The sequence below is a fragment of the Apostichopus japonicus genome, chromosome 22 (assembly GCF_037975245.1).
Source record: "Apostichopus japonicus isolate 1M-3 chromosome 22, ASM3797524v1, whole genome shotgun sequence".
NCBI lineage: Eukaryota > Metazoa > Echinodermata > Holothuroidea > Aspidochirotida > Stichopodidae > Apostichopus > Apostichopus japonicus.
The window spans coordinates 11,398,111-11,420,530 of NC_092582.1; the positions used below are offsets into that span (position 1 = coordinate 11,398,111).

The 22,420-nt window shown below is 41.8% G+C and overlaps 1 protein-coding gene across 1 annotated transcript in view; it reads right to left on the minus strand.

The window, feature by feature from the left end:
- The window catches only part of LOC139964081 (uncharacterized), a 73,943-nt gene extending 58,306 nt beyond the window's left edge, over positions 1 to 15,637 (minus strand). Inside the window, exon 1 of the mRNA XM_071965432.1 lies at positions 881 to 15,637. Coding sequence (XP_071821533.1) covers positions 881 to 15,637 — 14,757 coding nt within the window. The remainder of the gene's footprint in view (positions 1 to 880) is intronic.
- Positions 15,638 to 22,420: the final 6,783 nt, after the last annotated feature.

A 22,420-nucleotide genomic window follows, 5' to 3' on the forward strand; every position in this document is an offset into this window, starting at 1 on the left:
ACTCCAAGTTTATAACTTAAAGGAGATACCATGTTACATTCATATAATTGAATTAAGAACTGTACACCGATACATCCTTGCTCTTTATGTGTGTCCCACACTTTTATATTGATACCTGGCTGATATAAATTCGTATTCCTTTCTGCTGGTAAATAACATTCACATGATACATGCGGTAATCGTAACCGTAACTATCAATAGCTGGGTGACACAGTTTGAAAGCCTGTAATTACTAAGCGAGCGTATCTGCCGGCATGCACAACACTAAACGGATTGCCCAAAATATGACAATGACTTTTGTTGTTGAGAATTACGTAAACTGATGCTTCAAACTAATGTACACAGCGTTATTATGTTTGTCATACGAAATAATACTGTATATCTACTAATAGCTACACACCACCATACATTAGCATCTTACCAGAACAGAGCGGAGGGGTGGGATGGAGGCGGGGGGGGGGGGGTGATGACACACCCTTTAAGAGACAGTCGGATTATGACTTTGACTTGAGGGGGAAAATCTCAAACGAACCTCAGATGCATTCTTTTAGGCAAATTTGATGGTTTTTCTTTCAAATAGAAATGACACGTTTTGCTTCTTTTCTCTATTCTTCAACAAATGGGTGTACTTTTTAAGTATCAAAGAACTCTTTTGAATTTCATCAACATAACGGGCCACTTTGAATTTACAGAAAGGTGAACTTTTGAGGTTTCCTTCCAAACTAAGACTACTTCAACTTCCATCCACCCCTATTCCCCCTCCCTCTGAACTTTGCCACCCTTTGTAGTAGAATTACTGTTGATAATATCCGCTTCCAAAAGGATTTCAGTCGTCAATGGAATCAACGCTGGTTATGAAGTTAGGCTGATTTAAACTTACACGGTCAGTACTTGTGGCTATAACAGATAATGTTATGTGGCTTCCATTGATCATTTCTGTAGTCCATCTCTGGAAGTAGACATCAAATGGCAAATTATCACCTGACATTAAACGATAAGATTCCGCGGTTTCTTCGATCGAAGATACATTGTATGTTCTATCATCAAAGGTAAGTACGTTAAGATATCCACAAGAGACGCATTCAGAGGAAGGTACTCCAATAGTCTTCTGGGTTGTTGCACCATCTGCAGTAGTAACAGAAGTAGTACCAAGGACAGTAGTTGGTGAGCCGGTAGTTAAATGAGTAGTTTCTTGTGGAGTTGAATCATCTACAGGTACCGTAGTTGGTGAGTCGGTAGTTAATTGAGTAGTTTCTTGTGGTGTTGAAACATCTACAGGTACCGTTGTTGGTGAGTCGGAAGTTATATCGGAAACGACTTGAGTTGTTGCACCATCTGTACTGACAACAGTGGTACCAAGGACCGTAGTTGGTGAGTCGGTAGTTAAATGAGTAGTTCCTTGTGGTGTTGAAACATCTACAGTTAGAGTGGTTGGTTCGTTGGTAGTAACATCGGAAGTGTCTCGAGTTGTTAAACCATCTGTAATGACAGAAGTAGTATCAACGGCCGTAGTTGGTGAGTCGGTAGTTAAATAGGTAGTTTCTTGTGGAGTTAAAACATCTACAGGTACCGTTGTTGGTGAGCCGGTAGTTAAATGTGTAGTTTTTTGTGGTGTTGAAACATCTACAGGTACCGTTGTTGGTGAGTCGGTAGTTAAATGAGTAGTTTTTTGTGGTGTTGAAACATCTATAGGTTCCGTTGTTGGTGAATCGGTAGTTGAATGAGTAGTTTCTTGTGGTGTTGAAACATCTACAGGAATCGTTGTTAATAAGCCGGTAGTTAAATGAGTAGTTACTTGTGGTGTTGAAACATCTACAGGTACCGTTGTTGGTGAGTCGGTAGTTAAATGAGTAGTTTCTTGTTTTGTTGAAATATCTACAGGTACCGTTGTTGGTGAGTCGGTAGTTATATCGGAAACGACTTGAGTTGTTGCACCATCTGTTCTGACAGCAGTTGTATCAGGGATCGTTGTTAGTGAGTCGGTAGTTAAATGAGTAGTTTCTTGTGGTGTTGAAACATCTATAGGTACCGTAGTTGGTGTGTCGGTAGTTAATTGAGTAGGCTCTTTTGGTGTTGAAACATCTACAGGTACCGTTGTTGGTGAAACGGTAGTTGAATGAGTAGTTTCTTGTGGTGTTGAAACATCTACAGGTACCGATGTTAATAAGCCGGTAGTTAAATCAGTAGTTTCTTGTGGTGTTGAAACATCTACAGGTACCGCTGTTGGTGAGCCGGTAGTTATATCGGAAACGACATGAGTTGTTGCACCATCTGTTCTGACAGCAGTTGTATCAGGAACCGTTGTTGGTGAGTCGGTAGTTAAATGAGTAGTTTTTTGTGGTGTTGAAACATCTACAGGTACCGTTGTTGGTGAGTCGGTAGTTAATTGAGTAGGCTCTTTTGGTGTTGAAACATCTACAGGTACCGTTGTTGGTGAATCGGTAGTTGAATGAGTAGTTTCTTGTGGTGTTGAAACATCTACAGGAACCGTTGTTAATAAGCCGGTAGTTAAATCAGTAGTTTCTTGTGGTGTTGAAACATCTACAGGTACCGTTGTTGGTGAGTCGGTAGTTAAATGAGTAGTTTCTTGTTTTGTTGAAACATCTACAGGTACCGTTGTTGGTGAGCCGGTAGTTATATCGGAAACGACATGAGTTGTTGCACCATCTGTTCTGACAGCAGTTGTATCAGGAACCGTTGTTGGTGAGTCGGTAGTTAAATGAGTAGTTTTTTGTGGTGTTGAAACATCTACAGGTACCGTCGTTGGTGAGTCGGTAGTTAATTGAGTAGGCTCTTGTGGTGTTAAAACATCTACAGGTACCGTTGTTGGTGAGTCGGTAGTTGAATGAGTAGCTTCTTGTGGTGTTGAAACATCTACAGGAATCGTTGTTAATAACCTGGTAGTTAAATGAGTAGTTACTTGTGGTGTTGAAACATCTACAGGTACCGTTGTTGGTGAGTCGGTAGTTAATTGAGTAGGCTCTTTTGGTGTTGAAACATCTACAGGTACCGTTGTTGGTGAATCGGTAGTTGAATGAGTAGTTTCTTGTGGTGTTGAAACATCTACAGGAATCGTTGTTAATAACCTGGTAGTTAAATGAGTAGTTACTTGTGGTGTTGAAACATCTACAGGTACCGTTGTTGGTGAATCGGTAGTTGAATGAGTAGTTTCTTGTGGTGTTGAAACATCTACAGGAATCGTTGTTAATAAGCCGGTAGTTAAATCAGTAGTTTCGTGTGGTGTTGAAACATCAACAGATACCGTTGTTGGTGAGTCGGTAGTTAAATGAGTAGTTTCTTGTGGTGTTGAAACATCTACAGGTACCGTTGTTGGTGAGCCGGTAGTTATATCGGAAACGACATGAGTTGTTGCACCATCTGTTCTGACAGCAGTTGTATCAGGAACCGTTGTTGGTGAGTCGGTAGTTAAATGAGTAGCTTTTTGTGTTGTTAAAACATCTACAGGTACCGTAGTTGGTTCGTCGGTAGTTAATTGAGTAGGCTCTTGTGGTGTTGAAACATCTACAGGAACTGTTGTTTGTGAGTCTGTAGTTAAATGAGTAGTTTCTTGTTGAGTTGAAACATCTACAGGAACCGTTGTTAATAAGCCGGTAGTTAAATGAGTAGTTTCTTGTTTAGTTGAAACATCTACAGGTACCGTTGTTGGTGAATCGGTAGTAAAATGAGTAGTTCCTTTTGGTGTTGAAACATCTACAGTTACAGTGGTTGGTTCGTTGGTAGTAACATCGGAAGTGTCTTGAGTTGTTGAACCATCTGTAGTGACAGAAGTAGTATCAATGACGGTAGTTGGTGAGTCGGTATTTAAATGAGTAGTTCCTTGTGGTGTTGAAACATCTACAGGTACCGTTGTTGGTGAGTCGGTAGTTAAATGAGTAGTTTCTTGTTTAGTTGAAACATCTACAGGTACCGTTGTTGGTGAGCCGGTAGTTATATCGGAAACGACATGAGTTGTTGCACCATCTGTTCTGACAGCAGTTGTATCAGGAACCGTTGTTGGTGAGTCGGTAGTTAAATGAGTAGTTTTTTGTGGTGTTGAAACATCTACAGGTACCGTTGTTGGTGAATCGGTAGTTGAATGAGTAGTTTCTTGTGGTGTTGAAACATCTACAGGAATCGTCGTTGATGAAACGGTAGTTGAATGAGTAGTTTCTTGTGGTGTTGAAACATCTACAGGAATCGTTGTTAATAAGCCGGTAGTTAAATCAGTAGTTTCTTGTGGTGTTGAAACATCTACAGGTACCGTTGTTGGTGAGTCGGTAGTTATATCGGAAACGACATGAGTTGTTGCACCATCTGTTCTGACAGCAGTTGTATCAGGAACCGTTGTTGGTGAGTCGGTAGTTAAATGAGTAGTTTCTTGTGGTGTTGAAACATCTACAGGTACCGTTGTTGGTAAATCGGTAGTTGAATGAGTAGTTTCTTTTGGTGTTGAAACATCTACAGGAATCGTTGTTAATAAGCCGGTAGTTAAATCAGTAGTTTCTTGTGGTGTTGAAACATCTACAGGTACCGTTGTTGGTGAGTCGGTAGTTAAATGAGTAGTTTCTTGTTTTGTTGAAACATCTACAGGTACCGTTGTTGGTGAGCCGGTAGTTATATCGGAAACGACATGAGTTGTTGCACCATCTGTTCTGACAGCAGTTGTATCAGGAACCGTTGTTGGTGAGTCGGTAGTTAAATGAGTAGTTTTTTGTGGTGTTGAAACATCTACAGGTACCGTAGTTGGTTCGTCGGTAGTTAATTGAGTAGGCTCTTGTGGTGTTGAAACATCTACAGGAACTGTTGTTTGTGAATCGGTAGTTAAATGAGTAGTTTCTTTTGGAGTTGAAACATCTACAGGAACCGTTGTTAGTGAGCCGGTAGTTATATGAGTAGTTTCTTGTTTAGTTGAAACATCTACAGGTACCGTTGTTGGTGAATCGGTAGTCAAATGAGTAGTTCCTTTTGGTGTTGAAACATCTACAGTTACAGTGGTTGGTTCGTTGGTAGTAACATCGGAAGTGTCTTGAGTTGTTGAACCATCTGTAGTGACAGAAGTAGTATCAATGACGGTAGTTGGTGAGTCGGTATTTAAATGAGTAGTTCCTTGTGGTGTTGAAACATCTACAGGTACCGTTGTTGGTGAGTCGGTAGTTATATCGGAAACGACTTGACTTGTGACTGGTGTTGAAACATCTACAGGAATCGTTGTTAATAAGCCGGTAGTTGAATGAGTAGTTACTTGTGGTGTTGAAACATCTACAGGTACCGTTGTTGGTGAGTCGGTAGTTAAATGAGTAGTTTCTTGTTTTGTTGAAATATCTACAGGTACCGTAGTTGGTTGGTCGGTAGTTAATTGAGTAGGCTCTTGTGGTGTTGAAACATCCACAGGTACCGTTGTTGGTGAGTCGGTAGTTATATCGGAAACGACATGAGTTGTTGCACCATCTGTTCTGACAGCAGTTGTATCAGGAACCGTTGTTGGTGAGTCGGTAGTTAAATGAGTAGTTTCTTGTGGTGTTGAAACATCTACAGGAACCGTTGTTGGTGAATCGGTAGTTGAATGAGTAGTTTCTTGTGGTGTTGAAACATCTACAGGAATCGTTGTTAATAAGCCGGTAGTTAAATGAGTAGTTTCTTGTGGTGTTGAAACATCTACTGGAACCGTTGATAGTGAGTCGGTAGTTAAATGAGTAGTTTCTTGTGGTGTTGTTACATCTACAGGCACCGTTGTTGGGGAGTCGGTAGTTATATCGGAAACGACTTGAGTTGTTGCACCATCTGTTCTGACATCAGTTGTACCAGGGATCGTTGTTAGTGAGTCGGTAGTTAAATGTGTAGGCTCTTGTGGTGTTGAAACATCTACAGGAACCGTTGTTGGTGAGTCGGTAGTTAAATGAGTAGTTTTTTGTGTTGTTGAAACATCTATAGGTACTGTAGTTGGTTCTTCGGTAGTTGATTGAGTAGGTTCTTGTGGTGTTGAAACATCTACGGGAACCGTTGTTTGTGAGTCGGTAGTTAAATGAGTAGTTTCTTGTTTAGTTGAAACATCTACAGGTACCGTTGTTGGTGAATCGGTAGTTGAATGAGTACTTTCTTGTGGTGTTGAAACATCTACAGGTATCGTTGTTAATAAGCCGGTAGTTAAATCAGTAGTTTCTTGTGGAGTAGAAACATCTACAGGAATCGTTGTTAGTGAGCCGGAAGTTAAATCAGTAGTTTCTTGTTTAGTTGAAACATCTACAGGAACCGTTGTTGGTGAGTCGGTAGCAAAATGAGTAGTTTGTTGTGGTGCTGAAACATCTAGAGGTACCGTAGTTGGTTCGTCGGTAGTTAAATCAGTAGTTTCTTGTGGTGTTGAAACATCTACTGGAACCGTTGATAGTGAGTCGGTAGTTAAATGAGTAGATTCTTGTGGTTTTGTAACATCTACAGGTACCGTTGTTGGTGAGTCGGTAGTTATATCGGAAACGACTTGGGTTGTTGCACCATCTGTTCTGACATCAGTTGTACCAGGGATCGTTGTTAGTGAGTCGGTAGTTAAATGTGTAGGCTTTTGTGGTGTTGAAACATCTACAGGTACCGTTGTTGGTGAATCGGTAGTTGAATGAGTAGTTTCTTTTGGTGTTGAAACATCTACAGGAACCGTTGTTCCTGTTGTTGGTTCGTCGGTAGTAAAATGAGTACTTCCTTGTGGTGCTGAAACATCTAGAGGTACCGTTGTTTTTTCCTCGGTAGTTAAATGAGTAGTTTCTTGTGGTGTTGTAACATCTACAGGTACCGTTGTTGGTGAATCGGTAGTTATATCGGAAACGACTTGAGTTGTTGCACCATCTGTTCTGACATCAGTTGTACCAGGGATCGTTGTTAGTGAGCCGGTAGTTAAATGAGTAGTTTCTTGTTTAGTTGAAACATCTACAGGAACCGTTGTTCCTGTTGTTGGTTCGTCGGTAGTAAAATGAGTACTTCCTTGTGGTGCTGAAACATCTAGAGGTACCGTTGTTGGTTCGTCGGTAGTTAAATGAGTAGTTTCTTGTGGTGTTGAAACATCTACAGGTACCGTTGTTGGTGAGTCTGTATTTAAATGAGTAGTTTCTTGTGGTGTTGAAACATCCACAGGTACCGTTGTTTGTGGGTCGGTAGTTATATCGGAAACGACTTGAGATGTCACACCATCTGTACTGACAGCAGTAGTATCAGGGATCGTTGTTGGTTCGTCGGTAGTTAAATGAGTAGTTTCTTGTGGTGTTGAAACATCTACAGGAACCGTAGTTGGTGCGTCGGTAGTTACTTCGGAAGTGACTTGACTTGTTGCACCATCTGTTTTGACAGAAGTAGTATCAAGGTCCGTAGTTGGGGAGTCGGTAGTAAAGTGAGTAATACCCTGTGGTGTTGAAATATCTACAGGACCAGTGGTTAATGAGTTGGTAGTTACATCTAAAGTGACTTGTGTTGTTCCATCATCTGTAGTAACATAAGTTGTATCAGGGACCGTAGTTGGTGAGTCTCTAGTGAAATGAGTAGTTTCTTGCGAAATGACTGACGTTGCATCGGCCGTTGAAGGTTCAATTCCTTCGGAGGTTACTACCGTAGTTGCATCTGTTATTGCTGTTGATGCTGTGCTGTCATCTGTGGTTTCGATGTTTGTTGTTGCCTGTGAGGTTTCTACTTCTGATGATAACGACGTTGTCGCATCAACAGCAGTGGTGGCAGACGTTGCATCGTACGTTGAAGATTCGATTCCTTCAGAGGTTACTACCGTAGTGGCATCTGTTATAGCTGTGGTCTCATCGGTGGTGTCATCGGTGGTTTCGATGTTTGTCGTTGCATGTGAGGTTTCCAACTCTGATGTTAACGACGTTGTCGCATCAACAGCAGTGGTGGCAGCCGTTACATCGGCCGTTGAAGATTCAATTCCTTCGGAGGTCACTATCGTAGTTGCATCTGTTATTGCTGTGCTACCATCTGTGGTTTCGATGTTTGTTGTTGCCTGTGAGGTTTCTACTTCTGATGTTAACGACGTTGTCGCATCAACAGCAGTTGTGGCTGACGTTGCATCGGCCGTTGAAGATTCAATTCCTTCGGAGGTTACTACCGTAGTGGCATCTGTTATTGCTGTTGATGCTGTGCTGTCATCTGTGGTTTCGATGTTTGTTGTTGCCTGTGAGTTTTCTACTTCTGATGTTAATGACGTTGTCGCATCAACAGCAGTGGTGGCTGACGTTGCATCGGCCGTTGAAGATTCAATTCCTTCGGAGGTAACTTCGGTAGTTGCATCCGTTACTGCTGTGCTACCATCGGTGGTTTCGATGTTTGTTGTTGCCTGTGAGGTTTCTACTTCTGATGTTAACGAAGTTGTCGCATCAACATTAGTTGTGGCTGACGTTGCATCGACCGTTGAAGATTCAATTCCTTCGGAGGTAACTTCGGTAGTTGCATCCGTTACTGCTGTGCTACCATCGGTGGTTTCGATGTTTGTTGTTGCCTGTGAGGTTTCTACTTCTGATGTTAACGACGTTGTCGCATCAACAGCAGTTGTGGCTGACGTTGCATCGGCCGTTGAAGATTCAATTCCTTCGGAGGTAACTTCGGTAGTTGCATCCGTTACTGCTGTGCTACCATCGGTGGTTTCGATGTTTGTTGTTGCCTGTGAGGTTTCTACTTCTGATGTTAACGACGTTGTCGCATCAACAGCAGTTGTGGCTGACGTTGCATCGGCCGTTGAAAATTCAATTCCTTCGGAGGTTACTACCGTAGTTGCATCCGTTATTGCTGTGCTACCATCGGTGGTTTCGATGTTTGTTGTTGCCTGTGAGGTTTCTACTTCTGATGTTAACGACGTTGTCGCATCAACAGCAGTTGTGGCTGACGTTGCATCGGCCGTTGAAGATTCAATTCCTTCGGAGGTAACTTCGGTAGTTGCATCCGTTACTGCTGTGCTACCATCGGTGGTTTCGATGTTTGTTGTTGCCTGTGAGGTTTCTACTTCTGATGTTAACGACGTTGTCGCATCAACAGCAGTTGTTGCTGACGTTGCATCGGCCGTTGAAAATTCAATTCCTTCGGAGGTAACTTCGGTAGTTGCATCCGTTACTGCTGTGCTACCATCGGTGGTTTCGATGTTTGTTGTTGCCTGTGAGGTTTCTACTTCTGATGTTAACGAAGTTGTCGCATCAACAGCAGTTGTGGCTGACGTTGCATCGGCCGTTGAAGATTCAATTCCTTCAGAGGTTACTACCGTAGTGGCATCTGTTATAGCTGTGGTCTCATCGGTGGTGTCATCGGTGGTTTCGATGTTTGTCGTTGCATGTGAGGTTTCCAACTCTGATGTTAACGACGTTGTCGCATCAACAGCAGTGGTGGCAGCCGTTACATCGGCCGTTGAAGATTCAATTCCTTCGGAGGTCACTATCGTAGTTGCATCTGTTATTGCTGTGCTACCATCTGTGGTTTCGATGTTTGTTGTTGCCTGTGAGGTTTCTACTTCTGATGTTAACGACGTTGTCGCATCAACAGCAGTTGTGGCTGACGTTGCATCGGCCGTTGAAGATTCAATTCCTTCGGAGGTTACTACCGTAGTGGCATCTGTTATTGCTGTTGATGCTGTGCTGTCATCTGTGGTTTCGATGTTTGTTGTTGCCTGTGAGTTTTCTACTTCTGATGTTAATGACGTTGTCGCATCAACAGCAGTGGTGGCTGACGTTGCATCGGCCGTTGAAGATTCAATTCCTTCGGAGGTAACTTCGGTAGTTGCATCCGTTACTGCTGTGCTACCATCGGTGGTTTCGATGTTTGTTGTTGCCTGTGAGGTTTCTACTTCTGATGTTAACGAAGTTGTCGCATCAACATTAGTTGTGGCTGACGTTGCATCGACCGTTGAAGATTCAATTCCTTCGGAGGTAACTTCGGTAGTTGCATCCGTTACTGCTGTGCTACCATCGGTGGTTTCGATGTTTGTTGTTGCCTGTGAGGTTTCTACTTCTGATGTTAACGACGTTGTCGCATCAACAGCAGTTGTGGCTGACGTTGCATCGGCCGTTGAAGATTCAATTCCTTCGGAGGTAACTTCGGTAGTTGCATCCGTTACTGCTGTGCTACCATCGGTGGTTTCGATGTTTGTTGTTGCCTGTGAGGTTTCTACTTCTGATGTTAACGACGTTGTCGCATCAACAGCAGTTGTGGCTGACGTTGCATCGGCCGTTGAAAATTCAATTCCTTCGGAGGTTACTACCGTAGTTGCATCCGTTATTGCTGTGCTACCATCGGTGGTTTCGATGTTTGTTGTTGCCTGTGAGGTTTCTACTTCTGATGTTAACGACGTTGTCGCATCAACAGCAGTTGTGGCTGACGTTGCATCGGCCGTTGAAGATTCAATTCCTTCGGAGGTAACTTCGGTAGTTGCATCCGTTACTGCTGTGCTACCATCGGTGGTTTCGATGTTTGTTGTTGCCTGTGAGGTTTCTACTTCTGATGTTAACGACGTTGTCGCATCAACAGCAGTTGTTGCTGACGTTGCATCGGCCGTTGAAAATTCAATTCCTTCGGAGGTAACTTCGGTAGTTGCATCCGTTACTGCTGTGCTACCATCGGTGGTTTCGATGTTTGTTGTTGCCTGTGAGGTTTCTACTTCTGATGTTAACGAAGTTGTCGCATCAACAGCAGTTGTGGCTGACGTTGCATCGGCCGTTGAAGATTCAATTCCTTCGCTGGTTACTACCGTAGTTGCATCTGTTATTGCTGTGCTACCATCTGTGGTTTCCATGTTTGTTGTTGCCTGTGAGGTTTCTACTTCTGATGTTAACGACGTTGTCGCATCAACAGCAGTGGTGGCTGACGTTGCATCGACCGTTGAAGATTCAATTCCTTTGGAGGTTACTACCGTAGTGGCATCTGTTATTGCTGTTGATGCTGTGCTGTCATCTGTGGTTTCGATGTTTGTTGTTGCCTGTGAGGTTTCTACTTCTGATGTTAATGACGTTGTCGCATCAACAGCAGTGGTGGCTGACGTTGCATCGGCCGTTGAAGATTCAATTCCTTCGCTGGTTACTACCGTAGTTGCATCTGTTATTGCTGTGCTACCATCTGTGGTTTCCATGTTTGTTGTTGCCTGTGAGGTTTCTACTTCTGATGTTAACGACGTTGTCGCATCAACAGCAGTGGTGGCTGACGTTGCATCGACCGTTGAAGATTCAATTCCTTTGGAGGTTACTACCGTAGTGGCATCTGTTATTGCTGTTGATGCTGTGCTGTCATCTGTGGTTTCGATGTTTGTTGTTGCCTGTGAGGTTTCTACTTCTGATGTTAATGACGTTGTCGCATCAACAGCAGTGGTGGCTGACGTTGCATCGGCCGTTGAAGATTCAATTCCTTCGGTAGTAACTTCGGTAGTTGTATCCGTTACTGCTGTGCTACCATCGGTAGTTTCGATGTTTGTTGTTGCCTGTGAGGTTTCTACTTCTGATGTTAACGAAGTTGTCGCATCAACAGCAGTTGTTGCTGACGTTGCATCGGCCGTTGAAGATTCAATTCCTTCGCTGGTTACTACCGTAGTTTCATCTGTTATTGCTGTGCTACCATCGGTGGTTTCGATGTTTGTTGTTGCCTGTGAGGTTTCTACTTCTGATGTTAACGACGTTGTCGCATCAACAGCAGTTGTGGCTGACGTTGCATCGGCCGTTGAAGATTCAATTCCTTCGGAGGTAACTTCGGTAGTTGCATCCGTTACTGCTGTGCTACCATCGGTGGTTTCGATGTTTGTTGTTGCCTGTGAGGTTTTATCTTCTGATGTTAACGAAGTTGTCGCATCAACAGCAGTTGTGGCTGACGTTGCATCGGCCGTTGAAGATTCAATTCCTTCGGAGGTTACTACCGTAGTTGCATCCGTTATTGCTGTGCTACCATCGGTGGTTTCGATGTTTGTTGTTGCCTGTGAGGTTTCTACTTCTGATGTTAACGACGTTGTCGCATCAACAGCAGTTGTGGCTGACGTTGCATCGACCGTTGAAGATTCAATTCCTTCGGAGGTAACTTCGGTAGTTGCATCCGTTACTGCTGTGCTACCATCTGTGGTTTCGATGTTTGTTGTTGCCTGTGAGGTTTCTACTTCTGATGTTAACGACGTTGTCGCATCAACAGCAGTGGTGGCTGACGTTGCATCGGCCGTTGAAGATTCAATTCCTTCGGAGGTAACTTCGGTAGTGGTATCTGTTATTGCTGTTGATGCTGTGCTGTCATCTGTGGTTTCGATGTTTGTTGTTGCCTGTGAGGTTTCTACTTCTGATGTTGATGACGTTGTCGCATCAACAGCAGTGGTGGCTGACGTTGCATCGACCGTTGAAGATTCAATTCCTTCGGAAGTAACTTCGGTAGTTGCATCCGTTACTGCTGTGCTACCATCGGTGGTTTCGATGTTTGTTGTTGCCTGTGAGGTTTCTACTTCTGATGTTAACGACGTTGTCGCATCAACAGCAGTGGTGGCTGACGTTGCATCGACCGTTGAAGATTCAATTCCTTTGGAGGTTACTACCGTAGTGGCATCTGTTATTGCTGTTGATGCTGTGCTGTCATCTGTGGTTTCGATGTTTGTTGTTGCCTGTGAGGTTTCTACTTCTGATGTTAATGACGTTGTCGCATCAACAGCAGTGGTGGCTGACGTTGCATCGGCCGTTGAAGATTCAATTCCTTCGGTAGTAACTTCGGTAGTTGTATCCGTTACTGCTGTGCTACCATCGGTAGTTTCGATGTTTGTTGTTGCCTGTGAGGTTTCTACTTCTGATGTTAACGAAGTTGTCGCATCAACAGCAGTTGTTGCTGACGTTGCATCGGCCGTTGAAGATTCAATTCCTTCGCTGGTTACTACCGTAGTTGCATCTGTTATTGCTGTGCTACCATCGGTGGTTTCGATGTTTGTTGTTGCCTGTGAGGTTTCTACTTCTGATGTTAACGACGTTGTCGCATCAACAGCAGTTGTGGCTGACGTTGCATCGGCCGTTGAAGATTCAATTCCTTCGGTAGTAACTTCGGTAGATGCATCCGTTACTGCTGTGCTACCATCGGTGGTTTCGATGTTTGTTGTTGCCTGTGAGGTTACTACTTCTGATGTTAACGAAGTTGTCGCATCAACAGCAGTTGTTGCTGACGTTGCATCGGCCGTTGAAGATTCAATTCCTTCGCTGGTTATTACCGTAGTTTCATCTGTTATTGCTGTGCTACCATCGGTGGTTTCGATGTTTGTTGTTGCCTGTGAGGTTTCTACTTCTGATGTTAACGACGTTGTCGTATCAACAGCAGTTGTGGCTGACGTTGCATCGGCCGTTGAAGATTCAATTCCTTCGGAGGTAACTTCGGTAGTTGCATCCGTTACTGCTGTGCTACCATCGGTGGTTTCGATGTTTGTTGTTGCCTGTGAGGTTTTATCTTCTGATGTTAACGAAGTTGTCGCATCAACAGCAGTTGTGGCTGACGTTGCATCGGCCGTTGAAGATTCAATTCCTTCGGAGGTTACTACCGTAGTTGCATCCGTTATTGCTGTGCTACCATCGGTGGTTTCGATGTTTGTTGTTGCCTGTGAGGTTTCTACTTCTGATGTTAACGACGTTGTCGCATCAACAGCAGTTGTGGCTGACGTTGCATCGACCGTTGAAGATTCAATTCCTTCGGAGGTAACTTCGGTAGTTGCATCCGTTACTGCTGTGCTACCATCTGTGGTTTCGATGTTTGTTGTTGCCTGTGAGGTTTCTACTTCTGATGTTAACGACGTTGTCGCATCAACAGCAGTGGTGGCTGACGTTGCATCGGCCGTTGAAGATTCAATTCCTTCGGAGGTAACTTCGGTAGTGGTATCTGTTATTGCTGTTGATGCTGTGCTGTCATCTGTGGTTTCGATGTTTGTTGTTGCCTGTGAGGTTTCTACTTCTGATGTTGATGACGTTGTCGCATCAACAGCAGTGGTGGCTGACGTTGCATCGACCGTTGAAGATTCAATTCCTTCGGAAGTAACTTCGGTAGCTGTATCCGTTACTGCTGTGCTACCATCGGTGGTTTCGATGTTTGTTGTTGCCTGTGAGGTTTCTACTTCTGATGTTAACGAAGTTGTCGCATCAACATTAGTTGTGGCTGACGTTGCATCGACCGTTGAAGATTCAATTCCTTCGGAGGTAACTTCGGTAGTTGCATCCGTTACTGCTGTGCTACCATCGGTGGTTTCGATGTTTGTTGTTGCCTGTGAGGTTTCTACTTCTGATGTTAACGACGTTGTCGCATCAACAGCAGTTGTGGCTGACGTTGCATCGGCCGTTGAAGATTCAATTCCTTCGGAGGTAACTTCGGTAGTTGCATCCGTTACTGCTGTGCTACCATCTGTGGTTTCGATGTTTGTTGTTGCCTGTGAGGTTTCTACTTCTGATGTTAACGACGTTGTCGCATCAACATTAGTTGTGGCTGACGTTGCATCGGCCGTTGAAGATTCAATTCCTTCGGAGGTAACTTCGGTAGTTGCATCCGTTACTGCTGTGCTACCATCGGTGGTTTCGATGTTTGTTGTTGCCTGTGAGGTTTCTACTTCTGATGTTAACGAAGTTGTCGCATCAACATTAGTTGTGGCTGACGTTGCATCGACCGTTGAAGATTCAATTCCTTCGGAGGTAACTTCGGTAGTTGCATCCGTTACTGCTGTGCTACCATCGGTGGTTTCGATGTTTGTTGTTGCCTGTGAGGTTTCTACTTCTGATGTTAACGACGTTGTCGCATCAACAGCAGTTGTGGCTGACGTTGCATCGGCCGTTGAAGATTCAATTCCTTCGGAGGTAACTTCGGTAGATGCATCCGTTACTGCTGTGCTACCATCCGTGGTTTCGATGTTTGTTGTTGCCTGTGAGGTTTCTACTTCTGATGTTAACGAAGTTGTCGCATCAACAGCAGTTGTGGCTGACGTTGCATCGGCCGTTGAAGATTCAATTCCTTCGGAGGTAACTTCGGTAGTTGCATCCGTTACTGCTGTGCTACCATCGGTGGTTTCGATGTTTGTTGTTGCCTGTGAGGTTTCTACTTCTGATGTTAACGACGTTGTCGCATCAACAGCAGTTGTTGCTGACGTTGCATCGGCCGTTGAAAATTCAATTCCTTCGGAGGTAACTTCGGTAGTTGCATCCGTTACTGCTGTGCTACCATCGGTGGTTTCGATGTTTGTTGTTGCCTGTGAGGTTTCTACTTCTGATGTTAACGAAGTTGTCGCATCAACAGCAGTTGTTGCTGACGTTGCATCGGCCGTTGAAGATTCAATTCCTTCGCTGGTTACTACCGTAGTTGCATCTGTTATTGCTGTGCTACCATCGGTGGTTTCGATGTTTGTTGTTGCCTGTGAGGTTTCTACTTCTGATGTTAACGACGTTGTCGCATCAACAGCAGTTGTGGCTGACGTTGCATCGGCCGTTGAAGATTCAATTCCTTCGGAGGTAACTTCGGTAGTTGCATCCGTTTCTGATGTGCTACCATCGGTGGTTTCGATGTTTGTTGTTGCCTGTGAGGTTTCTACTTCTGATGTTGAAGATCCAATTACGTCGGTTGATGCCTGATTAGTAGTACGCTCTGGTTCAGTTTGTGTTGACCCTGATGACAACCATGGAATTAAAAAATACATATAAGAACTATACGAATAATCAGAATTCAACAACGCGTGGTAATATCAGTGACACTTCCAAAACTTGGGTGGGCAAGCTAACAGTTAGAAGTCCTGAAAAGTTTGGAAATTCAAAAACGCACCATATTAAGTGCACATCAATTGAACATTTATGGATCTAGATACGTCCTACCACCCCATCCCAATATTTGTATGGCAACCAAATTGTAATTCATGAATATTTTAATTTTCATAAATTTCTAAATAGCTTCACTCCTTTATTAGCTGGAAGTGGAGGGTTCCTCGAAGCTGCAGATTTAGATAGTTCTTGTTCGCTTTTGTAGCGACTTTGGAGAGCATAAATGCACGTTAAAATAACACTTATTTTTGGGGGCAATGTTTGTGAGGGCTGCAGTGGGGTGCAGGGACCTAGTGTTGATGCTCAAGGGGTCTCATGTCAAGCTACATACCCCCCCCCCACACCATTGTTGCCAACGGCGGGTTTTCACATTCTTATACTTTTAAATAAAACGATGTTCTATTTGACTCAATTATTTATAAAATTAAGAAAAGAAAGATAATTTGAGATTCTATGATGATGCTGCACACAGGCGTTGTCAAAATGCTAAATAAAAAGTGCAAAGAGCAGGGGTTTCACAATTACCTTTTTCAAACAGGGAGGGGGTAAATCGAATTCGAGGACCCAGTGCAGTGACTGACCAAGTAACGTTACGAAATATAAACCAACAAAAGCGTAGATGTCAGGAAGAGGAATTATTGTCAACAACATTTCTGCCTTGTATCTCAAGCCCTAGTCGGGGTGCAGAGAGTGGAGGGGGAAACGCATTCGGAAACTGCAGCTTTTTAACATGTTTTGTTGATTTGAAGTCACTGAACAGTACAAAACCCATGTGAGAGAGGGAATTTTAATTTCTCTGGAACCTATTTCATAGGCCCGCTGAATGCAGGAGGTGAAAGCCCGGAAGCTTTAGCATTTTCGGATAAGGGTCAGGGTTTGGGACCGTATCGAAATGGGACCCACTTGCAACTTTTACAGGGGAGAGAGTGGGGGAGGGGGTCACCTGCCCATATGAACGTCCCTGAAAAAAGAGTGACTTAATTGTCCAGAATAGAACTTTGAGGAGTAAACCCAAAGGGCACGATTATTATACATTATTACTTAAATTTCAGCTTTACTAGCGGAAACATCAATTGTATATATTCGCCTTTTAAATCTTTGGCCAATTGTAGAAATTTGTTATTTTTGTGGTACTCAGCACCTTGTAAAGACTGATCAATGCATAGTGTTTAGTCAGTTAAGCCAGTTTGTTGTTTAATACTCAGTTTTTAATTGCACTTTAATAATGATTGACCAAAACGCTTGTGTGTAAGATCGATTTCAGGTTAAGAAAGGTTGTAACGGCTCTTCCTCCTATTGACATTTATTGCCAAATACAACCCGAGAGTCAAAGTTTGTGCCTTTAGTGCGCAGCCTCACGAGACAAAATGACTGTCCACTAAACACATCGGTAAGTTCGAGTGCAATGTATACCTACGTCAATTGCAAGCCTAATGCAAACATACGATTAGCACAAAATACATCCAGCTAAGTTTTTTATTACAGTGCCCTTGTTATATCGCCGAACAAGAGAAGCTGAAGAAAGATATGACGACTAATTTAAACTGACCACGAATTACGCAGATTATCCTATATCTTTTTGGTGTGTCCAGTCCTTGGTGAACAAATGCGACGGAGTGATTGAGCACGCGGTCGATACTAATCCTGGTATTATATTCCTGACGGAAACTGAGAGCTACAATCCGAGCTTAACGACATCACAGCCAAGATTATAGATTATGGCTATCGATTGATCCATCGTGATAGAGGAGGCGGCTTTGGTTTCACTTTGGTTTCACTAAGCATTCGTGACTTTAATTCACTTCTCGATACATAGTTCACCCATCACTTAAGCTTTCCAGTGAATGTAACCTTACTGTTACCCGAGTCTTTATCGTATGCAGGAAACTTTTCTCAAGTTATTTATCAATGAATTTTCCAGTCTATTGGAAGATATTCTTGTAATGAGTGATAAACGGTATCATATCTAGTGATTGTGACATACACCGTGATAGCCTTATCAGTACAGCCGCCTTCTTTCGACTTACGATCCTATTCAACATGTCACTGAACTGACCACACACAAGGCTGTTCATACTTTAGATTGGTCATTACGAGGATCAATTCTGGGAGTTTGTCACGTCCTGTTGTCAATAATATTCATTGACTAGGAATGTGATTTAAAGGGTATGAAGACTCGCGCACAGAGAAACGTCTCATGCCGGTAATCTGACCTAGTTTCGAATGAGGTGTAACAGAAGTGTTAGACACCACCATCGATCCCAGAAAATACACACACAGCTTGCTAATTAGACACTAGTGTACAGTCAATACATACAGCTACGGTCAATACCCACAACACAGTGTACATAGTAGCGATGGACATCTCATGTCTAGATAAAAGATAACAAGGTATCACCTTTCATTACTGTCTGCATTTTGTAGCGAAAAGAAGAAAACTTCACTTGCAAGCAACGAAAAGTTAACTTTTTCAGAGCGCGGCACGCGGTTTGGGGCGAGTCTTCAATGTCTTTAAAACGATCAGTATGTTTAAGTGCATACATCCTCGACATCTTGATAACATCCCTCAGAGTTCTCCGAGGACTTTAATAACGGTATCTCTGAAATTGATTTCACTAGTTTCAACTATCAACTTCGAAAAGCGTACTTGTGGAAAAAGCTGAGAAAAAGTGGTAGTGTTCCAACCTCGTAGTTGATAAACAGAAGTTTATTCAAGCACGCAGAGAAACTACTAAATTTGCACTAATTTGCACTAATTTTGCACTAACTTTGCACTAAATTTGCACTAAGCAAGAAAATCAATGATTATTTTGGTTAATCTTTATATGTCAACGGGATCTAACTGAGTGCATAAAGAAAGATGATATCACACCTCTGATTAAAAAACAATTGAGTTTAGATGAAGAATAATTCAGGAATCAAAGACCCATTTCCAATCTTGCATTTCTGGTTTGAGAGAGTAGTCCTCAAAAGGTTGAATGACCACATGGACATAAATAATATTCATATTATTCATCAGTCTGGCTAAACAAAATCTCATAGTACTGAACCACTCTTAAAATAAAAAAAATTAAAAAGAGGTTTAAAAAAAAAGCTCTTGATTGCTTCTGATCAAAAAACTGCTTCGGTTATTTTAATACTTGATCACACCACTGGTTTGGACACGGTTGGTCATTTTAAACTCCTGATTATTCTCTATCATGATACTGGTGTGCAGGGTACTGCTAATAAGTGGTGTAAATCTTTACTTATGGGTAGAACTCAGAGAGTCAAAGTTGATACTAACATTTCTTATTACATTTATATAGCATATTGGGTTCCTCAAGAAGTCCGTACTTGGCCCCGGTAATGTTTAATATTTTATATTCGCTCCTTGTATGATGAAATTAAAAAGCTTGGTTTTAAAATTGAAAAGTATATACAGCCTTCGGTTCCTCAGTCATGGCATACAGCAATGTTTTTCGGGGTTTTAGCTTCATGGATGAGATCTCACTTTCTTTGTCCTGGTAAAACTAAAATGATCCTCACAGGGCCAGATGTGGTTCCCCAAGCATTAGCAAGCTTAAAACCTGACACTTATATTTTGATCAGCTGAAGTCTATTGTTACTGCTTTGGTTTTTATCTGACCTGGAGTACTGTACTTGTTTGTATTATGGTGTCGAATCTATTTTTTTCTTTTATAAATCTTCAATCGCTAAGCCTATTTACAGGTAAAAGAACAAGAGATCAGGGTTTCACACGTTTTTCTTGATTTGCATTGGAACTTAGAAGAACATTTGAATAACACAAAAAAAAATCCCATAGATTAAAATATATTCGAACTACTGTAATTGACGTTCACATATGTTTGTAAATGCATTCAGAGTTTTGTGTTAGTATATGTTTAAGATAGGCCTATATTATAAATATAGTTAGCTATATTGCTACTCTGTCGTTCCTGATAGGTTAAAGTACAGATTGAGATATCGACTCCACCCTCTGATTATACCTATAAACCTTTCTCTCTCTTTGTAATTATGTCAATAAACTGAACTCTACATGGACGGTTCATTTATCACAATCGCGTATATCTCTGAATAGAATTAAGTATAGTCAGTTTTGTGTTTATTGTAGTAAGCAACAGTGTTTATACAGATAAGTTCAAAGGCAGATAAGCTCCCTCTCTCTGGGTCAACTGTAACAATGGGTACTCGACTCCACCCTCTTGCTTATAGATATACTGAACAGAAAAAACTACACCCTCGTCGCTATTCTATTTACGTCAAGCAGCTAACACATATCTGTGTATGTATACAATAATTATACCAGCGAGAAATGATTTTTGCTAAATGTTCAAGTAAAAACGGAACCAGTTTCAAATGTATAGGTCATCAACAAAATATGCTAGAGAGTGAAGTAATGGTCACGCATTGCTGAAAGAACGACTTTCACAATTACTTTTGCTGTTTGCATTATAGGTTGGTTGTTTTTTTCTCCTCACTGAGACATTTTAATCGTTTCAACACTGTTCACTTTATAAATAATTGGAACGAGCAAGCAATCTCCAGGACAGTGTTAGAATCTTAGCATTGTCTCTTTTTTTTGTAGAATGCTAAAATTTTTACCAGTAACGTTGACATTTGAACTTGAAACATCAGCTAACATGATGAATATTTGGTTGAATGTAAGCATTTTACATTTCAACGGAATCACTCAATTGACTGAGTAATAAATTTCTGAATTTACAAACTTTAAAGTTACTCGTTTTGTGCAACAACAATAATAATAATAAAGATGAATTACGACTAACAAATTAACATGATCGTCATTTGTCTGGAGTTTCTAATATTAAGTAGGGTATAGGCTAGGTAGCATTGCTATCAATTTAAAGGAAATGACAGGATTATAGGCTAGGCTTATGTGTGACTAAGTCTTTCTTAACATTTAGAAACATCTGCTATCATACTGCCAAATAAAACAAGTTTTTTCATGTTGTGTTTTTTCTATTTAGTGTGTGTGTATTAAACAACCAAAACACAGGACGTGGCTTATCCATATATAGTACAAATGTATCTTGGGGAGGACCTACACCCTCACCCGCTTCTCTCCATTACACGGGAGTCGGCCTTAACAACTGGGGACGGCCTCAAACATTTAAAATCCACGACCCGCCCCTTTGCGGAGACGAGTATCATATCATGACAACATGCCTTTATTCAGGGCTTAGTACATCTTACAGTGTAAACGGATCATAGCTTATGCAGGTCATTCAATTCTTTATGTTCTTTCAAACTCTGTTTTCCACCTTTTTTTTCTCTTATTTAACCGCGCAATGAAACGATTTTTACTTATATTGAAGTTTCTTCATAGAACAATTTGGCATGGCGCTATCCCACAAATAACTATCAAAGCCGAATGTGAACGTATGAACAATATCGACTGAATTAGCCTATCGTTATCCTTTTCTATAGAACGCCATCAGGTTGCATAACCTGTGATAGAGAGAATTAGTACTCACAAATTAGAGGGGGCTGTTACATATATGTTGTGTCAGAACAAAGAATTAAACATACCGAGAATTAAACATACCGAGAATGAACACTTGTTACAAACATCGCACGATTTCTGGGACCGGGAATCATATTTTGCTTTTCCAACTATGGCTTAATAAGACGCTACTATCAACTCACGCAAATATCATTTTTTCTCTTTTACTTATCATAAATATATTACCTAGTTACATGACGGCGATGATATCTTCGCCCTGATTTCTGTATGCAAGGTAGCTAATATACATTATGAACATCTGCTGTGAAATTGTTTTAGGCCGAAAAGTTCAGGTTTGTTTGACAGTTTCAAACTTTTTCTTCAATCATTATCCCGTTACTCCCCATTATCCCCTACCCCCCAAAATAGGACGTACGAAGGACAAACAATTAAACTATAAAACACATGGTATTTGACCGTCCCAGACTACAATATATACAAGTGTTCTAAAGTTGATAAGCTAATAACGTGACAAACTATTATCGCTAATATCTCCCGAATTTGATAAAAACTCTTATCGAATATTGTATGGGGCTAAAACAAACAGCAACCAACCAAGATTTATATGCTCGCTATTAACCGTACGGAGTCGCACGGAGATTAACCGTCTTTGAGCAAGCCTCAAAAATAAGTCATGGTTTGAAACTATCTCAAAGCGTTTTGCTTTATCAGACTGCAATAAACGTGACTTTTGGTAATAGTTGTGCAGTCTTTCGCGTGTATTATGAGTCCAGGAATGGGGTTTGGCTAGCTTCTATCATTCTGAAACTAATTTACCGTGACAATGATGAAGTTTAGTAGCTCTTCAGGCGCACGAAAATTCTAGAAAAGTTGTTGCCCGTCATGCATTTTAACTTCATTGAAGATACTAAAAGTGTCATTGAAAGTCTAAAAAAAAATGAAACTTTTCAGTCACGTCCTTGGCAAATTATAAAAGAATATCTTAGAATGTTGCACACGAACTATTTTGAATACGCTTTAATTAATTTTGATTAATTAAGACTGTTCAGGTAGATAAGAAAAGGAAAAGGGAGAAAAAATAGGTTTGTATTATTCCCTACCTTCGGTATTGGTTGTAAATTCTGTTTGCGTTGAGACTGTAGAATAGAAAACGAAAAATTATGAGCAAAGCGCACAA